Genomic DNA, 19,818 nt, shown 5'->3' with positions numbered 1-19,818 from the left:
TTTTTACCAATGCTTGCATGATCTCTCTTTCCCCACTACTTAACTTTTACCTATACCTTTAAAGTGACTTTCTGCTAGACAGCATATAGCTGTGTCCTGCTTTCATTCAATCTTATAATCTGTCTTTTAACTGGTGTGTTTTGACCATTTATATTTGATGCAATTTTTTATATATTTGGATTAAAACCCATCCATCCTCTTAACTATTTTCTAATTGTTCTGCCTATTCTTTGGTTTTTGTTCTCTTTCTGCCTTCTATTGGGTTAACTGAGGATTTTTAATTATTCCATTTTATTCTATTAACTGCTTACATCTCTTTAAAATGTTTTAGAGGTTATTGTAAGGTTACAATATGTCTTTAACTAACCAGAATATGTCTTCAATAATGTAACATTAACAAGTAAAGATATTATGCAATATAGTTCTTAATTTCTCCCTCACATCCTTTGTGCTTCTGTCATCTATTTACACTGATATATGCTATAGCATACTGTTTTAGACAGCTTTTAGGTAGATAAGTTTTAAAAAAAAACTATCTTACCTTCATTTATTCCATTTCCAGATCTCTTTGTGCATCTCCTTCTGTTTAAAGAACTGTTAAATGAAGTTAGAGTAGGGTCTTCTGGCAATGTATTTTCTGTTTTTTCCTCCTCTGAGAAAGTCTTCATTTCTCTATCAATTCTGAAAGACATTTTCATGAAAAATTTCATAGACAGTTTTTTCCCCCTTTTGTTCCTATGTAACGTCTTTTAAAAAAAAATCTTTCCTTGTATTCTTTGAAGCTTTATAGATTTTTGTTCTGGTGTCATTATTGTTTATTCAAATATTTCTTCCCACCCAATTTCTCTATTCCTTCCAGGAATCCAATTCTGCATGTGTTGGACCAATAGATCTTTTCCCACAGCTCTTGGACAATTTGTTCTGTGACCCCTGCCCTCCTCTGTGTTTCAGTTTGGCTATTCTTATTGACTTACCTTCAAGTTGACTTATTCTTTCCTTGGCTATGTCAAGTATACCTTTGAGCCTGTTGAAGGTATTGTTCCCATCTCTTTACTGTGTTCATTTCAGTATTTCCATTTGATTCTCATAGTTCCATCTCTGATCAAATGACCCATCTAATTTGCCCGTTGTACACTTTTTTCATTAGAGCCTTTAACATATTATTTAAAATTCTGTGTGAGGTAGTCTGGGTCTAGTTCTTGACTGCTTTGTCTTTTGGTGGGTGGTGACTTTTCTTGCATTTTTGTATGTCTTGTAAATTTTTATTTTTTGGCCCAAACCCAGGTATCTCATGTAGAACAGTAGAAACAGGTAAACAGATTTAAGCCCTAGAAACGGTCATGTCATTTATTGTTATTCCTTGCATGTAGGTTTTCATTAATATAGTTATAAAAATTGGACTAGGTTTAAGGTTGCTCCTTGCTGTGGTTACCCTAAGTTCATCACAGCCTTCAAAATTCACTAGTGATTCCTTAGAGTGAGGGCATGTTTTCCATGGGTTAATCTCAATGTCTGTGTGACCTTCAAATTTCAGTGTTCTCTTTGGATTATGCCTTAGAGACAGGCCAGCTAAACTAAGATGTTTTCATTCATTCATTCAATATTATTGAGTACTTACTACTTCCTATGTGCCAGTCACTGTACTAAATGCTGGAACTTGTAACTCCCCTAATACTCCACAACCCTCTGCCTTTAGTTTGTACCTCTGTACTTTCTCTTGCCTTCAATAGCCTCCCAACTTTTGTGTGCCTAGTAAATATCTATTCTCCCTTTAATACTATCTCTGTCTCCAAGTGATCCATCACCATGGAGTTCATCATCCTCTATATTACCTGTGTACCTTACATGCTTCCATATTTAAATATCCTGTATTCCCTAAACTGTAAATGCCTGCAGACAAGAACAGTGTCTTATTAGTACATATTAGGTTTGTGACCATTATTTTGGAACCAACCTCTATGGCAGACTGACAGAGGACTTAACAAGGTAGAGGGGTGTGTGTATAGGGTAGGGAGAAAAGACATGCCCCTCCATGAGCCTTCTCTATGCTGTTTGCTCATCCATTTGCTTTAAGTGTTGATTTTTTACGCTGATCTTGCAGACTGATATGACAAGTTTAAATGGAAAATTGTTCTATTATCCTACATGCATGCTCCGTTCACAAATCCAGTTGTCGTCTTCTCAGCTGTGGTCAAAGTTAGAAGGACCTAATCCATGTGGTCAAACATTTCACAAAGTTGTCTTAGATATAGGTGCTTTCAAAAGTAGCTTTTGCAATAGAAAAACGCACACAGAAGAGTCCAACTGTATATAACCTAATTCCAAAAAAGAATTCTGATTTTATTTCTTACACATTTTGAACAAACTGGAAACAAGCACTGAAAACTATTACATATATGGTGAACAGCTGACATGAAAGAGCCTGGCACATAAATGCAGGGTTTTTCCCATGTATTAGTTTAGGTTGCCATAACAAAATACCATAGACTGGGTGATGTAAACAAAATTTATTTCTCACAGTTTGGGAGGCTGAAAGTCTGAGATCAGGATGCCACAAGGTTGGATACTGGTGAGGCCTAGTTTCTCGGCTTGCAGATAGCCACCTTCTTGCTGTGTCCTCACATGGCAGAGGTCTCTGGTGTCTCTTCTTTAAAAACATTAATCTTCTTATGAGGGCCCCACCCTCATGACCTCATCTAACCCTTATTATCTCCCAAAGGCCTCAATTCCAAATACAATCACATTGGGGTTAGGGTTTTAACAAACGAATTTTGGGAGGACACATTCAGTCCATGACATCCCATTCTCCACCAATCACTTGTACACCAGTGTTTTCACATGAAAATACCAATGTTTATTCATATAAATATAAATTCATTTTCAAACAAAACAATAACAAATGATTTCTCCTTGTTCTGAAGTTCCTCATTCTTCAATACATCCTGTTTTTTTTTCCTCATTAGCTTATCCCAGGCTTGTTAGATTTTTCACACCATTAAGATCATATGTCTTCATATCCATAGAAACAGTATGGTAATGACTCTATTGCTTCACACAATTATGAGTGCTATCTTTACTCAATCTTCTTTATTCTCAACCAGAAGTTTCTGCCAGCTGAAAATGGCACCCTGGTTTGTGAAGAAATCCCTTCTGTGTGATACTTCTAGTTCTAAGGGACAAACTCAAACTCTTTCTTCATGTGACCTTAAATCAGGCTCACAGCTCCATCCAGAAAAATGGATTTACAATTCACTTTGTTGTACATAACCAATGAAATAGCTGTAAAATTACATTGGAAATGAAGTACCAGTTATTTTTATCAAATGAAGAATGCTCTTCATTAAAAATGACTGATCCAATCATCTGAGCTTGCTATTTTGAAACAAAGACCTATGATAAAGTCACTGCCTCAGTTGATTTCAAATACTCAGGTCAAAATCACCAATGACTTTTGCTCTTTGGGTTTCAAAGTGGGACACACCATCAAACTGTCCCATTTTTACACAATTTATGTTATAGACAAATGCATCTTCCCATGCCTGTGTCTCTGCTACTTTGCTAGCCTCCCTCTTAGCTTTTACATATTTAAAACAATCTTAAGCCTTTTCCTCAGAATGTGTATTCTGATGTCGAATCAAGGATGAGCTCCGACTATATGCCTTCCCACATTTACTGCACTCATAGGGTTTCTCTGAAGAATGACTTCTCTGATGCCGAATAAGATCTGAGCCACTGCTAAATGCCTTCCCACATTCGTTACATTCATAGGGTTTCTCTCCAGTATGACTTCTTTCATGTAGAATAAGGGATGTACGCTGGCTAAAGGCCTTCCCACACGTTTTGCATGTATATGGTTTCTCTCCAGTGTGAATTCTTTCATGTTGGGCGAGGTGTGCACTCTGACTGAAGGCCTTCCCACACTGATCACATTCATAGGGTCTATCTTCAGTATGAATTCTCTTATGTCGAGTAAGAGATATTCGGTGACTGAAGGCTTTCCCACATTCCTCACATTGATAGGGTTTTTCTCCAGTATGGATTCTCTGATGTTCAATAAGAAATGATTGGCGGCCAAAAACTTTACTACATTTATTGCATTTGAAAGGTTTCTCTTCAGAATGAATGTTTTGATGTATTTTAAGGTTGGCAATTCCAGAAAACATCTTCCCGCATTCCTTACATTCAAACAGTTTCTTTTTCTTTGTATGAACTTTCTGATGTTGAATAAGGGATGAATGCCGGTTGCAGACCTTGTCACATTTATTACATCTGTATAGTTTCTCTCTATTATGAATTCTTACATGTAGAGTAAAGGTTGAAAGCCGCATGAAGATCTTCTCACATTTATCACATTTGTAGGGTTTCTTTGAAGCGTGAATTCTTTGATGAAGCATAATGGATGAAATCCTATTAAAGAATTTCCCACATTTTCTGCATTTATAAGGATTCTCTACATGGTGACTTTGCTGCTGTAAACTCTGACTTAAGGCCTTCTCACTTTCATGGGTTTTCTCTCCAGTATGAATTCTTTTATGTATAACAAGGACTGATTTCTTACTGAAGCCTCTCCCACATTCATTGCATTTATGTATTTTCTTTCCATTGTGAATTTTCTTATGAAGTAAAAAAGACGACATTCGAATGAAGGCTTTCTCACATTTTCTGCACTGGTAGACATTTTGGACAAGGTGGATTTTCTGATGTATACTGAGAGATTGGCATTGACTCAAGGCCTTCCCACAGTCAAAGATTTCCTTTTCATCGTGACTTCTCCCATGTAAAATAAGGGTTGTTCTTTGAATGAAGCTTTCCCCACATTTATCACATTCATAGATTTTCCTTCCATTGTGAATTTTCTGATGAAGAATAAGGGATGAGATCTGTCTGAAAGCTTTTCTACAATTACTGCATTCATAAGGCTTCTCTCTAGTATGAGAGTTCTGATGAAGTTTAAGAGATAAGCTTTGACTAAAGAATTTCCCACAGTCGTTACATTTTAGAGATTTCTTCTTTGAATGCACTTTCTTGGGTTTTATTAGGACTGAATTTTTCTTGCAGCTTCTCTTTCCTGTGGGAACTTTTTGTGGTGTAGAAACTGCTTTCTGATAGATGCTTTGCCCAGATTTGTTGCACTGATATGGAGATAACTTCTTGGTCTCACATTTAGATCCTAAGTCTGAAAGACATTAAGAAATTCAATTTGTTTTCCTGTGCTAGAAAAATAAAGCTATTTGCAATCATTATCATAATAACGATGATAATCAGAATAACTTTTTAGTGTCTCATTATGGTTTTAACACAGTAAGGGCTTTATAGAAACACTTCATAACTGAAATTCAGGGAAGCGCAATTGGAAATGAATAAATAAAGGTTTTATTTAGAGAATAAATGTATACCATATACCACATTAAACTCCATACATTGTTCAGCAGATGAATGTAGTTTTATTATAGGAAATGTCCAGAAAAGGCAGAAGGTAAAATACAGACAGAAGGTAAATTACTGGTTGCCTGTGGCTGAAGGTGGGAATGGGGATTATCTGTAAGTGGTCATGAGGGATCTTACTGAGGTGACAAAACTGTTCTAAAACTGGTTTATGGAGATGGTGGCACAACTTGGTAAATTTAGCAAAAACTACTGAATTATACACTTAATATGGATGAATTTTACAGCATGTGGCTCAATAAAGTTGTAAATTTTTAAAATGTATTCTTAAAATCGAATATTAAAAAAAACCAAACTGGACTTCTGGTTTCTGGCTCCTCATGTAAAAGTTTGGAAGTCACCATTTTGCCCTACAACTCTTCTTAGATCCATTATAGAGGGGAGGGCATGGGGCGAACCACTTCCTCCAAGACTGGAGAGACAAACTGAAGCTTACTGGAGCAGAGGCTCACAAGCATAACCACCATGGGAACCTGTGCTGGGGCAGGAAAACCTAAACTATAATTAATGAATTGTTGGAGGCTCAGTGCCAACAACTCTGAGAGTTAAAAACTCCAGGGGGACCTAGTCAAAGCAGCCCACACAATATGGCAAGATTTACCTTTACGAGTTTGATCAGATTCTCACGTTAAATATAGGAGAAAAATTATCTTGGGCTGCCTCCAGGGGGTGGGGAAAAGGAATCATTTTGAAATATGCCAGATCAGTCTGTTCCTCTTAACCAGGCCTGCCCTCAGGGGACACTAGGTAGGTAACCAGAGCCTATCAGGCTGAGGTATTATCAGAGCTTAATTGACCTGGGGAAGGAAAATATCCAACTCCACCTGGCTGTAGCCAGCTTGTCCCACCTAACGTGGGAGGGAAAAACAGAATCACTTGTGATGTTCACAATCCAGAGAAGTCTCACTAAAAGACTGAAAACCTAATCATAGGACTAAAGACTTCTTCCCTCCCCCACCTCACCATCACATCACTAAAGGCCTATTTAGAGCAGTTCCTTTTAAATGGTATATCATGGCTAGCTATCAAGAAAAAATTAGAAGATATACCAAAAGGCAAAAAACACAACTTGAAGAGACAAAGCAAGCATCAAAACCAGATTCAAATATGGCAGGGATGTTTGACTTATCAGGTCAGAAATTTTAAACAAGTATGTTTAATATGCTAAGGGCTCTAGTGGATAAAGTATACAGCATATTAGAAGAGATGGGCAATGTAAGCAGAAAGATGGAAATCCTAAGGAAGAAACAAAATGAAATGTTAAGAGATCAAAACCACTGTAGCAGAAATGAAGAATGACTTTGATGGGCTTTTTGGTAGATTTAACACAGCTGAGGAAAGATTCTGCAAGTTAAAGAATTTATCAATAAAATCCTCAAAACCTGGAAAGCAAAGAGAACAAAGACTGAAACAACAGAACAAAATATCCAAAGACTGGAACAATTACAAAAGAAATAACATATCTGTAATAGAAATACCAGAGGAGAAGAAAGAGAAAAAAGAATAATGACTGAAAACTTCCCCAGATTAATGTCAGACACTAAATTACATATCTAAGCTGCTCAAAGAACACGAAACAGGATAAATGTTAGGAAACCTATACCTAGGCATATAATTTTTTTTTTTTTAGGCATATCATTTTTAAACTGCAGAGTATCAAAGAAAAAATCCTGAAAGAAGCCAGAGGGGAAAAAAGATCCCACCTATAGAGGAACAAAGATTAGATTTACATTCTACTTCTCAGAAACCATGCAAGCAAGAAGAGAGTGGCATGAAATATTTAAATTACTGAGAAAAAAAACCCACCAATCTAATATTCTGTACCTTGTGAAAACTTCCTGCGAAAGTGAAAGAGAAAGACTTTCTCAAATAAACAAGTATTGTGAGAACTTGTTGCCAGTACACGTGCCTTGCAAGACGTGTTAAAGAGGTCCTTTGGAGAGAAGGAAAATAATGTAGGTCAGAAACTCGGATCTACATAGAGAAAGGAAGAGCACTGAAGAAGGAATAAATGAAGGCCTTTTATTATTTTTGATTAGTCTAACAGATAACAGTTTATTCAAAATAATAATAGCAACAATGTATTTGATTACATATGCTTATATATTTATCTTATGTGTGTGTATGCTAATGTATACTTATATATATAAGTGAAGTAAATGATAGCAATGATAGAGGGGATGGGAGGAAGGAGTTAGCATTATTTTATTATAAGGTACTCATGCTATCCACAAAGTGGTAACAGTGTTATTTAAAAGTGGACATGGATTAACTGTAAATGTGTACTGTAAGCTCTAGGGCAACCACTAAAAAGAGTTTAAAAAGTAAAAAAAAAAAAAGTATAAAAAAGAAAGTATGCTACGGATAGAAAATGGAAGCATATGAAATGTTCATTTAAAATCACAAAAGGCAGAAAAGAGTGGAAGACGAAAACAGGAACAAAAAATAAAAGTAACAAATAGAAAACAGTAACAAAATGGTAGATATAAATTCAACTACATCAATAATCACTTTAAATGTCAATGGTCTAAATGTATCAATTAAAAGAGATTTTTCAGGGTGCATAAAAAACATGACCCACCTGTATGCTGTCTATAAGAAACCCACTTTAGATATGAAGACACATATGGATTAAGAGTAAATGAATGGAGAAAAGTAGACCATGCTGACACTTATCAAAAGACAACAGAAGTAGCTATATTAATTCTAGATAGAGCAGGCTTAAAAACATGAAAAGTTATCATGGATAAAGAGGGATATTACATAATGATAAAGGGGTCAATTCTTCAGGAAGACATAACAATTCTTAACATGTATGTACCTAACAACAGAGCATCAAACTACATGAGACAAAAACTGATAGAACCACAAGGAGAAATAGATGAATCCACTATCACAGTTGGAGACTTCAACACCCTCCTCTCATAAATGGACATATCCAGCAGGCAGAAAATCAGTAAGGACATAATGGAACTCAACCACACCATCATTCAACTGGATATAATTGACACCTATAGAGTATTTCATCCAACAGCAGAATTAACATTATTCTCAAGCTCACATGGACCATGCACCAAGACAGACCATATTCTGGGCCATAAAACACACCTTAACAAGTTTAAAAGAATAGAAATCATAGTGTCTGCTTTCAAACCACAATGGAATTAAACTGGATATCACTAACAAAAAGATGACTCGAAAATCCCCAAATACGTGGAGATTATACAGCACACTTCTAAATAACACATGGGTCAAAGAAGAAATCTCAAGAGAAATTTTAAAATACTTTGAACTAAATGAAAATGGAAACACAACTTATCAAAATGTGTGGGATGCACTGAAAGTAGTGCTTAGAGGGAAATTTATAGCACTGGATGCATATAATAGAAAAGAACAAAAACCTAAAGTCAAAAATTTAAGTTTCCCCCTTAGGAAACTAGAAAAAGAGCAAATTAAATCCAAAGTAAGCAGAAAAAAAAATTAGAGCAAATCATTGAAAATGAAAACAGGAAATCAATAGAGAAATACAATGAAATAAAAAGATGGTTCTTTGAAAATCAGTAAAATTGGTAAGTCTCTAGATAGACTGAGAGAGAGAAGACACAAATTAATATCAGAAATCAAAGAGGGGACTTCACTACATATTTCATGGAAATTAAAAATATAATAAAAGAAAACTGAACAATTCTATGCCCACAAATCTGATAATCTAGATGAAACTGATCAATTCCTTAAAAGACATAATTTGCCAAAACTCACACAAGAAAAAGATGATGTGAATAGGCATATATCTATTTAAAAAACTGAAACAGTAATTAATAAACTTCAAAAACAAAGTACGAGGCCCATTATGTGTTCACTAGTGAATCCTACCAAACATTTAAGGAAGAAATCATTCCAATTCTCCATAATCTCTTTCAGAAGACAGAAGCAGAGAGAATACTTACTCATTGTATAAGGCCATCATTACCTTAATGCCAAAACCAGAGACATCACAACAAAGTAAAACTACAGACCAATATCCCTGGATAAATACTGATGCAAAAATCCTAAACAAAATACTAGCAAACCAGATTCAACAACATATTAAAAGGATCATACACATGAGCCAGTGGGATTTATACCTGGAATGCCAGGATAGTTTAATACGGGAAAATAAATGTAGTCTATCACATTAACAAATTAAAGGATAAAAACCACACGATCATCTCAACTGATGCAGAAAAAGCTTTTGACAAAACTTAACATGATAAAAACACTCAAAAAAATAGGAATCGAAGGAACTACCTCACTGTTTGAACCAATCAATGAATTCAGTAAAGTGGCAGGATACAAAATCAACACCCGAAAATCAGTTGTATTTCTATACACTAACCATGACCACTCTGTAAAGGAAACTGAGAAAACAATCCTATTTATTATAGCATCAAAAAGGATAAAATATTTAGGAACAAGTTTAACTAAAGAGATGAAAGACTTGTACACTGAAAGCTACAAACATTGCTAAAAGAAATCAAAAGATATAAATAAATGGAAAGACATCCTGTGCTTGTGGATTGGAAGACTTAATATTGTAAAACTGTCCATACCACTCAAAGTTATCTACAGATTCAATGCAATCCCTATCAAAATCTCAATAACATCTTTTTCAAGAAATAGAAAAAAGTCCTAAAATTCATATGGAATCTCAAGGGACCCTGAACAGACAAAACAATCTTGCAAGAGAGGAATGAAGTAGGAAGGCTCAGACTTCCTGATAATTAAGATGGTGTGGTAGTAGCATAAAGATAGATATGTAGGGCTTCCCTGGTGGCGCAGTGGTTGGGAGTCCGCCTGCCGATGCAGGGGACGCGGGTTCGTGCCCCGGTCCGGGAGGATCCCACATGCCGCGGAGCGGCTGGGCCCGTGAGCCATGGCCGCTGAGCCTGTGCGTCCGGAGCCTGTGCTCCGCAGCGGGAGAGGCCACAACAGTGAGAGGCCCGCGTACAGCAAAAAAAAAAAAAAAAAAAAAAAAAGATAGATATGTAGACCAAAGGAAGAGAATAGAGAGCCCAGAAACAAACTCTTGCAAATCTGGTCAAATGATTTTCAACAAGGGTGCCAAGACTATACAATGGGGAAAGAACAGTTTCTTCCACGAACGGTGTTGGGAAAACTGGGTATCTACATGCAAAAGAATGAACTTGGACCCCTACCATACACCATATACAAAAATTAACTCAAAATAAATTAAAGGGGCTTCCCTGGTGGCGCAGTGGTTGGGAGTCCGCCTGCCGATGCAGGGTACACGGGTTCGTGCTCCGGTCTGGGAGGATCCCACATGCCGTGGAGCGGCTGGGCCCGTGAGCCATGGCCGCTGGGCCTGCGCGTCCGGAGCCTGTGCTCCGCAGCGGGAGAGGCCGCAGCGGTGAGAGGCCCGCGTACAGCAAAAAAAAAAAAAAAAAAAAAAAAAATTAAAGACCTAAGTGTAAAACCTAAAACTATTAAACTTCTAGAAGAAAACATAGGGGAAAAGCTTCAGGACATTGGATTTGGCACTGATTTCTTAGATATGGCATCAAAAGCACATGCTACAAAATGAAAAAACAGATGAGACTACTTCAAACTTAACTTTTGCATGTCAAATAAAACGACAGGGAAAAGGCAACCTATGGGTATTGTAAATCATATATCTGATAAGGGATTAACATGCAAAATATATAAAGAACTCCTACAATTTAAAAACAAAGGACAAATAACCCTGTTAAAAAATGGGCAAAGGACTTGAACAGACATTTCTCCAAGACAGACAAATGGCCAATAAACACATAAAAAGATCCTCAACATCACTAATCATCAGGGAAATGCAAATTGAACCCACAATATCACCTCACACCATAAGGATGGCCACTATCAAAAAAACCAGAGGACTTCCCTGGTAGTCCAGTGGTTAAGACACCATGCTCCCAATGCAGGGGGGCCCAATTCAATCCCTGGTCAGGGAACTAGATCCCACATGCCTTAACCAAGAGCCTGCATGCCGCACTAAAAGAGTCTGCATGCCGCAACTAAAGAACCCACATGCCGCAACTAAAAAGAACCCACATGCCACAGTAAGACCAGCGTGCTGCAACGAAGATCCCACAAGTGGCAACGAAGATCCCAGGTGCCACAACTAAGACCCGGCGCAGCCAAATAAATAAACATTTTTAAAAAATAATAACAAGTGCTAGTGAGCATGAGCAGAAGTTGGAATCCTTGTGTACTGTTGGTGGAAATGAAAAATCGTGCAGCCACTGTGGAAAATGGTATGGAGGTTACTCAGAAAATTAAAAACATAACTACCATATGATCCACCAATCCTACCTCTGGGTACATACCCAAAGGAATTAAAATCAGGATCTCGAAGAGATATCTGTACTCCCATGTTCATTGCAGCATGATTCACAATAGCTAAGAGGGGAAGCAACCCAAATGACTATTGACAGATGAATGGATAAAGAATATGTGGTATATACATACAATGGAGTATTATATAGCCTTAAAAAAGAAGAAAATCCTGTCACATACTACAACATGGATGAAACCTTGATGACATTATGCTAAGCAGAAAAAAGCCAGTCACAAAAAGTTAAATACTGCATGATTCCATTAATATGAAGTACCCATAGTAGTCAAAATCATACTAAGGGCTCAATGGAGGGGTGGGAAGAACTAGTATTTAGTGGATACAGAGTTTCAGTATTGCAAATTAAAGTTCTAGATAACTCTTGGTCAACAATGTGAATATACTTAACAGTACATTTAAAAATGGTTAAGATGGTAAATTTAATGTTATGTGCTTTTTACCACAAATAATAAACTCATAAATCTATAAAAACAAACAAAAAAACACAAAAAAATTTTAAAAACCCATAACTTGACCAACCAAAGAGGAATCTATGAGAAAAGGGAATGAGTTCTTGAAAAGCAGTCAAAATAAACAGTTATGGAAAAGATTTTTAGTTTTTTTTTTAAGGATTGAAGAAAATGATGCAAGTTTGATCATTTGAAATGCTATCATTAGAGAAATCAGGACACACTTTCTCTGAAGGGAAATATGAAAGCCGAGGCAGGGGACTGGATAGGTGGGGATGAGGCTGTTGAAAGCTGAGCTTCTGGGACCGGAAGCTGGGGTTCAAACTCCAACTCTGCTGCCATTTCCTAGCTGGGTGACCTTGGGCAAGTCACCGAACCTCTCTGGCCCTCAGCTTCCTCATCTATAAAATAGGAATAATAATAGTACCTACCTTATAGGGTTGTTGGGAGGAACCTGTACTTAAAAGAGTACCTAATAAGGAGCTTGTTAAATGTTGGTTATTCTCCCTCTTGGGGCTCATACTGAAGAGGCTTGCGTTTTCTGCACAAGCCTGGGGCCTCTGAGGTGGAGAAAGTGGCTCTCAACTATTATCTTAAAGATGTTGCCCTCTCATGATGGAGGGCACCTTTACACAGAATGCCAGCTTCTAAGCCTTGGTTCTCTGTCACTCACCCAAGCCCCGGCGTCTTTTCACTGGCTCCACCATCCAGGGTGCTTTCCCTTTTTCCAATAAGGTGATCACATTTGGCCTCCGAAAGGAAAGTCCTGCACACAGGAAAACACTGGAACTGAGCATGATGTGGGCACCACAGCTGTCAGAGCCAAGCTTTGTGTCAACAAAAATGGGGTTTATTAGTGCAAGAGGAGCATGGAGGATGTAAAGGATAGGTGGAGAATAAGAAGGATGAAAGTTCAGTCATAGCCAGCAGAGTTATTCATTTCTAACTCTACAAAGCCAACTATTTTCATGAAAAGTTGGACCAGAAACTCCTGAGGCTGGTTATTCAGCTATTGCCTTTCTGCTCCCAAGCCCACCGTTCTCTGATCTGCTGTAATCCACACTTCTATGCCAGGTGCTCCGTGTCAGCATCTACCAATAGGGGTACTGCTGGTTTCAATCTATGCTTTTCTTTTTTTCCCTGCACTTCCAGAACTAGCCTCATCTTGCCCCCTCAGGAGGATAAACCAGGCAGTGCACCCCTCTCCTTCAGAAGTCTGAGTCCCTTCCTCAGAGTCCTAAAAACTCTCAACTCTTTCCTCTGTCCTCCCAGCCCTAGGATGGTGGCTGTGTCCTGCAGTTACCATCTGTGTCTAATATTCACCTTTCAATAGTACCTGTTAAGTCAATACTTTAAATTTTTTCTCTTAAAAACAAGCCAGGTGTCCTCAAAAGATTACATATATAGTTACCATATGACCAGCATATACCACTCCTAGGTATATACCCAAGAGAAATGAAAATATGCATCCACACGAAAATTTGTATGTGAACATTCACAGCAGCATATTCGTAACAGCCACACAGTGGAAACAAGCCAAATGCCCACCAACTGGTGAATGGATAAACAAAATGTGGAATATTATTTCGCCATAAAAAGGAATGAGGTATTGATACACACTACCATGTAGATGAACATCAAAAATATTACCTTAAGTGAACGACACCAGACACAAAGGACAACATATTTGATTTCATGTTTATGGAATGCCAAGAACAGGCAAATTCATAGAGACAGAAAGTGGATTAGTGTTTGCCTAATCTGGCGGGATTAGTGGGCAGGGGGAAATAAAAAGTGATTGATGATGGGTATAGGCTTTCTTTTGGGGATAATGAAAATGTTCTAAAATTGACTAGGGTAATGGATGCACAATTCCGTAAATACATTAAAAAGATCACTGAATTGCATACTGCAAATGGGTGAATTGTATAATATGTAAATTATACCTAAATAAAGCCATTAAAACAACAACAAAAAAACTGGAGTGGCTTCTGTTTTCTTGACTAGACTGATTGATTCATGTCCCACGATGAGCCAGCTGTGGATTATGGGGGCAGGAGAGCCTTACCGAGAGAAACCAAGTTCTGGTAGTTTTCCAACATGACATCTTCATACAGATCCTTCTGAATGGGGCTCAGCCATTCCCACTCCTCCTGGGAGAAGTAGATGGCCAAATCCCCAAATGTGACTGGTGCCTGAAATGGAAAATCACACGTCCTTTCACTGTGGGCTTGTGCTTCCACATGGCTGAGAAAACGTTGGACTTCCAAACACGGGAGATACATGGTGCCAGGATTCTATTAAGGAAACATTTGCGGTTCTGAGATCAAAAGGGGCAGGTGTACTAAAACACAATGCAACATGATAAAGATTTTGTTGCATAAAAAGCATATCAACTTGGATTTATGGGGCATTGACAAAGACAAGGCATTTTTCTAAGTACTCTGCATGTACTGGCTCATGTTAGCCAGTGACTGAGGCCCAGAGACATGAGGTGACTTACTGAAGATCTAATAGCTTGTAAATGAAGGAGCTGGGGTTCAATTTGGGCAGTCTGGCTGCTGATTCATGTCCCTAACCACATGTGTCTGCGTTATACGTGGCAAAAGTTTATTTGCAGATGTAATCAAGGTTACTAATCAGTTGACCTTAAAATAGGGAGAGTAGCCTGGATTATCCAGGTGGACCCAATGTCATCACAGGAGCCCCGAAGAGCAAAGAATTTTCTCTAGCTGGTGGAACAGGAGAGCAGAAAGGGAAGTCTAGGAGATGTGAAGGATGAATGGGATGTGACCTGTTGCTGCTGGTTTGAAGATGGGATGAAGGGAGCCACATGAAATGCAGGAGGGGGATCTAATTTTGCCAATAACCAATGAGTTCAGAAGAGGACCCTGAGCTTCAGATGAGACCACAGCTGCTGACACCTTGATTTCACCCTTGTGAGACCCAAAGCAGAGGATCCAGCTAAGCCAAGCTGTATCTGAACTCCAGCCCACAAACTGTGTGATAATAAATGTGTGCTGTTTTGAATGGCCAAGTTTGTGGCAATAGGGAATGAATACACATAACTTAGAGGGCAAAAGTGTCTATTATGAGAAACTACACTGAAGAGGCTTATTGTAGAAAATCACTTCATCATCTAGTCTTGAAACATGCTCATTTCAGGAGGCTGACTCACTGGCCTGGCTCCAACTAACTCAACCTGAATACAAGGTTATGAGGAGTCTCTTAGAGAGATGTCCTCCTTGTAAAAATGGGGTGTACATGTAAAAACAAAGCAACATCAAGAGATTAACTCTGGAGTACAGCATCCAATCCTCCTCTGCCCCAGCAGGTCCCACCTGGGTACTCATGTCCACCTCGAGAAATCATGGTGGCTCTGGTCTTCTCTCTGGGGAGAGTATTCCTCCCAGCACAGGCAGAGACCCTGGAGATGCTGAATGAATAGGTGAATGGTCACGTGCACACTGAGAAAAAAGGAGAGGGGGGACGCTGAGTGGCCCTTCTCATGCTCCCACACCCGGTGGTGGTGATGGAAGGAAGCCAGGGACTATGTCTTGGCTGGGTCTCTGTGGGATAGGATGTTCCCATGGAAGGAAAGCAAATGGTTTCTTACACGATGGAACTTTCCCAAAGGACGAGGAACCACTACTTACCTTGGACTTGGATTTCCCACGTGCAGCAGGCATCCTTTCCTCCCCCTTGAGGGTTTCAATTTGGAGAGGGGCAGAGTGCTGAGAAGGTGGGGCTGGGAGAGAAGAGAAGTCATGAGTCGACTGGGCCTTCTGGGTGGTCCCAGGGTCTCTAGGATAAGAATCCCCTGGCCCCACACCCTGGTCACACACACGTGCACAGACATGCACATTGTGGGAGGTCACAACATCTTCTGAAGCATTCCTGCCCCTTCTCAGGATCAGGGAGGGACCACGGCCAACACTATCTGTTCTTAAGATCACAGGAGGCTCCAGATCAGGAGGCAAATGAGACAGGCAGACACCTGTTCTTCCATCTGACAAGGAATTGTGGAGTGCTCATCAGGTGCCAGGCACTGTCCCCAGTGCTGGGGAGAGAGCAGAGTTAGAGCAGAGAGGTACTGGCTCCCAAGTACCTTACATTCCAGCAGGGAAGACAGGTCCAGATAGAACACAGTGTTAAAAAAAAAAAAAAATAGAACACAGTGTTAGCTGAGATCACTGCTATGCAGGAAAAAAAGGACCCGAGCAGGGGATGGAGTGACGGGGTGGCAGGGAAAGGCCTCTCAGAGGAGGCAACATTGAGCCGAAGTGTGACTGCAGTGTGAGCCACCTGGGCACTGGGAGAAGGGCATTCTGGGTAGACGTACAACAGGTGCAAGGGCCCTGCGGCAGGCACATGCTTGCATGTGAAGGGAAATGCGAAGGCGGGTGAGCTGACGCAGAATGAGCAAGACGGGGAGTGGTGGACTAGGAGGTGTGTGAGGGCAGGAGGGGCCAGATCATGAAGGGGTGAGGAGCAGTTTGGAATTCATCCCAAGCGCAATAAGGCATCATGGGGGGTTGGTGGCTGAGCAGAGGAATGATGTGGCTGACCTAACATTTAACAAAATTTTTCTCGGTGGCTATGTGGCAAATAAACTGGGTGTGTGTGGTGGGGGAGGGGCGAGGGGGAAGCAACAGCTGGAGAAGGGACTCATTAGATAGGTATGCAGAAATCTAGAAGGGTAATCTCAATGGTGTGCATTAGTGGGAGAGGAAGAGGTGAGACGTCAAGCATCACCTCCACAGGAGGCCCTCTATCACCCTGAGTCACTCTATACCTGTGCTGCCCAACACATGCCAGCAGCCACGTGAGACGTGGAGCTCTGGAAATAAGAAAATGTTTAATTTTATTTCAATTTGTTTATTATTAAAACCATAATAAATGATAAATACTAAAATCACTGAATTAAAATTTATTATTAATCTAAAATTAAGAATTGATCCTTAATTCAGTTACTGTAAACTTTTAAGTATGTTTGGAACAACTTGGGTGTGTGAATCTACTTTTCCAATGGTAAATTTTATGAAATTTAAATACAGATCAATTAAGTGTCTGGATTGAGGTGCACTATACACGTAGAAGACACACCTGACTTTAAAGACTCAGTTAAAAAAGAAAAAAAGAATGTAAAAAAATCTCACTGGTAATTGTTTATATTGATTACGAATTAAAACGGTAATATTTCAGATATACTGTATTGAGTTAAACAAAATGTATTATTAAAATTAACTTTAATAATTAATTTGTTTACTTTTTTCAATATGGCTTCTGGAAAATTTAAAATTCTGCCTTGCATTATGTTTCTACAGGACAGCACTGCTTCACAGTATACAGTCTATGCCATTCTACTGCTCCATTTTCTGTGCAGTACCCCCGGCTTCCTGAAAAGGGCTTGTTTATGCAGGTACCATCTCCCCCATGTGACTTGGGCTCTATGAGAGCAGACACCTTAACTGTTTTGTTCACTCTCTCCTCCCATGTGTGAGACCACGCCCTGTGCAAAGCGGTGCTCAATAAAAATTATTGACTGACTTAATAACCAGTCCAAAATGCTTCCTGGCATGCTGAAAGTGGGGTGGAGTGCAACCATTTTATGTTGAAACCACAGCACAGAGAACAGTTCTAACAGCAGTCATTCCAAGCCCTCTTGTCTTTGGAAAAGGGCAGGGTCTAAAAAAGGCCAAAATGGGGACTTCGCAGATATGACGAAATGAAGGATGCTGAGGTGGGGAGATGATCCTGGATCATCCAGGTGGGCTCAATGTGGTCATAAGGCCCTTACGAGAGGGAGGCAGGAGGTCAGAGACAGAGAAGATGATGGAAGCAGAGTCAGAGAGAAAAAGGTCTGGATACACTGTGCCACCAGTTTTGAAGATGCAGGAAGGGAATGCAGGTGGCATCTAGAAGCTGTAAAGGGCAAGGTCACACATTCTCCCCAGAGTCTCCAGAATGAACATGGCCCTGCCTAAACCATTTCAGACATCTGACCTTCAGAACCGTAGGAGAATGAAGGTGTGTTGGAAGCCACTAAGTTGGTGGTAATTTGTCACCAAAGCAATGGGAAACAAATACAGTGACCCTTCCATTTGTTCCTTCCCATTCATGTGCCCTATAAGTAGGCTTTTCTTCTCTTTTGTCAATGACCTGGTGCTAAAAAAAAATGCATGATTCAGAGGAATCTCAGGGTTGCGCTAAGGCCAGATGAAAGGGGCTGGTTGGAGATCACTGAGGTTAGCCTATGAGGTCACTCCAACAGGGCAGAAAGGAGCCATGGGACACCAGCCCTGCCTAACTCAGACTCACAGGTCCAGAAGGAGCTTGGAGCCCTGCCCTGTCTTCACCTGGGTTACAGGGAGCGGCTGGGTGGCCTGGCGTGTGTTAAACACCTCACTCTGAAGTTGGACCACCTGGGCTTGATGACTATTTTTATTAGCTGTGTTACCTTGGGCAAATTACTTAGCCTCTCTGTGCCAGTTTCCTCCCCTGTTAAACGGGGACAACACAGAACTACTTCTGGAGTTGTGAGGATTAGGTAGGAGCCTACATGTAGTATCTGGCCTTATTTTCCCTCCCATGAGCTACGAATTCAGGTCTTACAATTCTCCCCTTCCTCACACTGGCCTCCTTGCCAATCCCTGAACGAGCTGCCACAGTTCTGCCTCAGGACCCCGCCTGCAATGCTCTTTCCCCTGTCTCAGTTCCTCACTCCCTTCAATCTTTGTTCTAACCTCACCTTATCTGTGAGGCTCACCCTAACCATTGTATTTATTACTGCAACCTACCCCTGACCCGCCTATCCATCACCCCCCACCTCTCCCTTTCCCAGTTCTGACTTCTCTTTTCTCCACAGTTCTCCTCGCTAACACACTATGTGATTTGCTTCTGGTGCTTACAGTCTGTCCCAACCACTTGAGCATAAGCCCCATGTGCCCTGGACCAGGAGCTGGCACGTGGAAGGGGCTGGCTAACTATTCGCTACGTGAGTGACTAAATGGCCCAGTAGTAAATACTTTCTTTACCATCACTTCTTCAAAGAGCCCTCCCTGGCCCACTGAGCTGGGGTAGGGGCCTCTTGAACATGCAGTAGGTGCCACTTCATTACGTGGGAAACTAATTCTATTGTTACTACATCTGCCTTTGCCTTCTCCTCCTGTTCTCCACTGCACGCTGTGAGTTGACCAACATTCCTGTGTGTATCTGTGTGACCTTGGGCAAGACACTGAACCTTACTGGGTCTTTACCTTGATCCTTTATGTCTGCAAAAGGAAGGTGAAGGGCTGCTGCTGTGAGGAGCAGACAAGACAATTATCATGGTAGCTGTATTTATCATTATTGTTGTTATTAGTGTGGCATGTGGCCAGTGCTGTGGGCTGTGAGTCTTCTGTTCTGAACAGTCTACTGTCCTTCTGTTCACATGCTCTGGGGAAGCCCTCAGGTGTGTGCATGTTAAATGTGCTCAACCCCTGGTGACAACAATGTCCTCCAGTTAATAATAAGTATGAGATAATAAGGACCTAC

General features: G+C 40.0%; 1 protein-coding gene across 1 annotated transcript; it reads right to left on the bottom strand.

The window, feature by feature from the left end:
• Window positions 1–2,900: 2,900 nt before the first annotated feature.
• ZNF667 (zinc finger protein 667) lies at window positions 2,901–17,117 on the bottom strand. The gene is made up of 5 exons (XM_079908813.1): window positions 17,078–17,117; window positions 15,939–16,030; window positions 14,351–14,477; window positions 12,956–13,048; window positions 2,901–5,176 (listed from the first exon to the last, which is right to left on the bottom strand). Exons 2-5 carry the CDS (start codon window positions 15,969–15,971, stop codon window positions 3,597–3,599), a joined length of 1,833 nt encoding a protein of 610 aa, XP_079764939.1. The 5' UTR covers window positions 15,972–16,030; window positions 17,078–17,117; the 3' UTR covers window positions 2,901–3,596.
• Window positions 17,118–19,818: the final 2,701 nt, after the last annotated feature.

The sequence above is a fragment of the Stenella coeruleoalba genome (assembly GCF_951394435.1).
Source record: "Stenella coeruleoalba genome assembly, chromosome: 20".
NCBI classification, from domain to species: domain Eukaryota; kingdom Metazoa; phylum Chordata; class Mammalia; order Artiodactyla; family Delphinidae; genus Stenella; species Stenella coeruleoalba.
This window is presented reverse-complemented; position numbering and strand designations above follow the sequence as displayed.

Bases quoted from the DNA above. Each gene is read 5' to 3' on its own strand.
- ZNF667 (XM_079908813.1), bottom strand. From the start codon at position 15,971: ATGCCTGCTGCACGTGGGAAATCCAAGTCCAAG. The intron at 14,478-15,938 runs GTAAGTAGTGGT...TTTCCATTTCAG, and splicing joins GTGGGAAATCCAAGTCCAAG to GCACCAGTCACATTTGGGGA. The intron at 5,177-12,955 runs GTGAGTGACAGA...AATGTCTTTCAG, and splicing joins GAAAAGACGCCGGGGCTTGG to ACTTAGGATCTAAATGTGAG.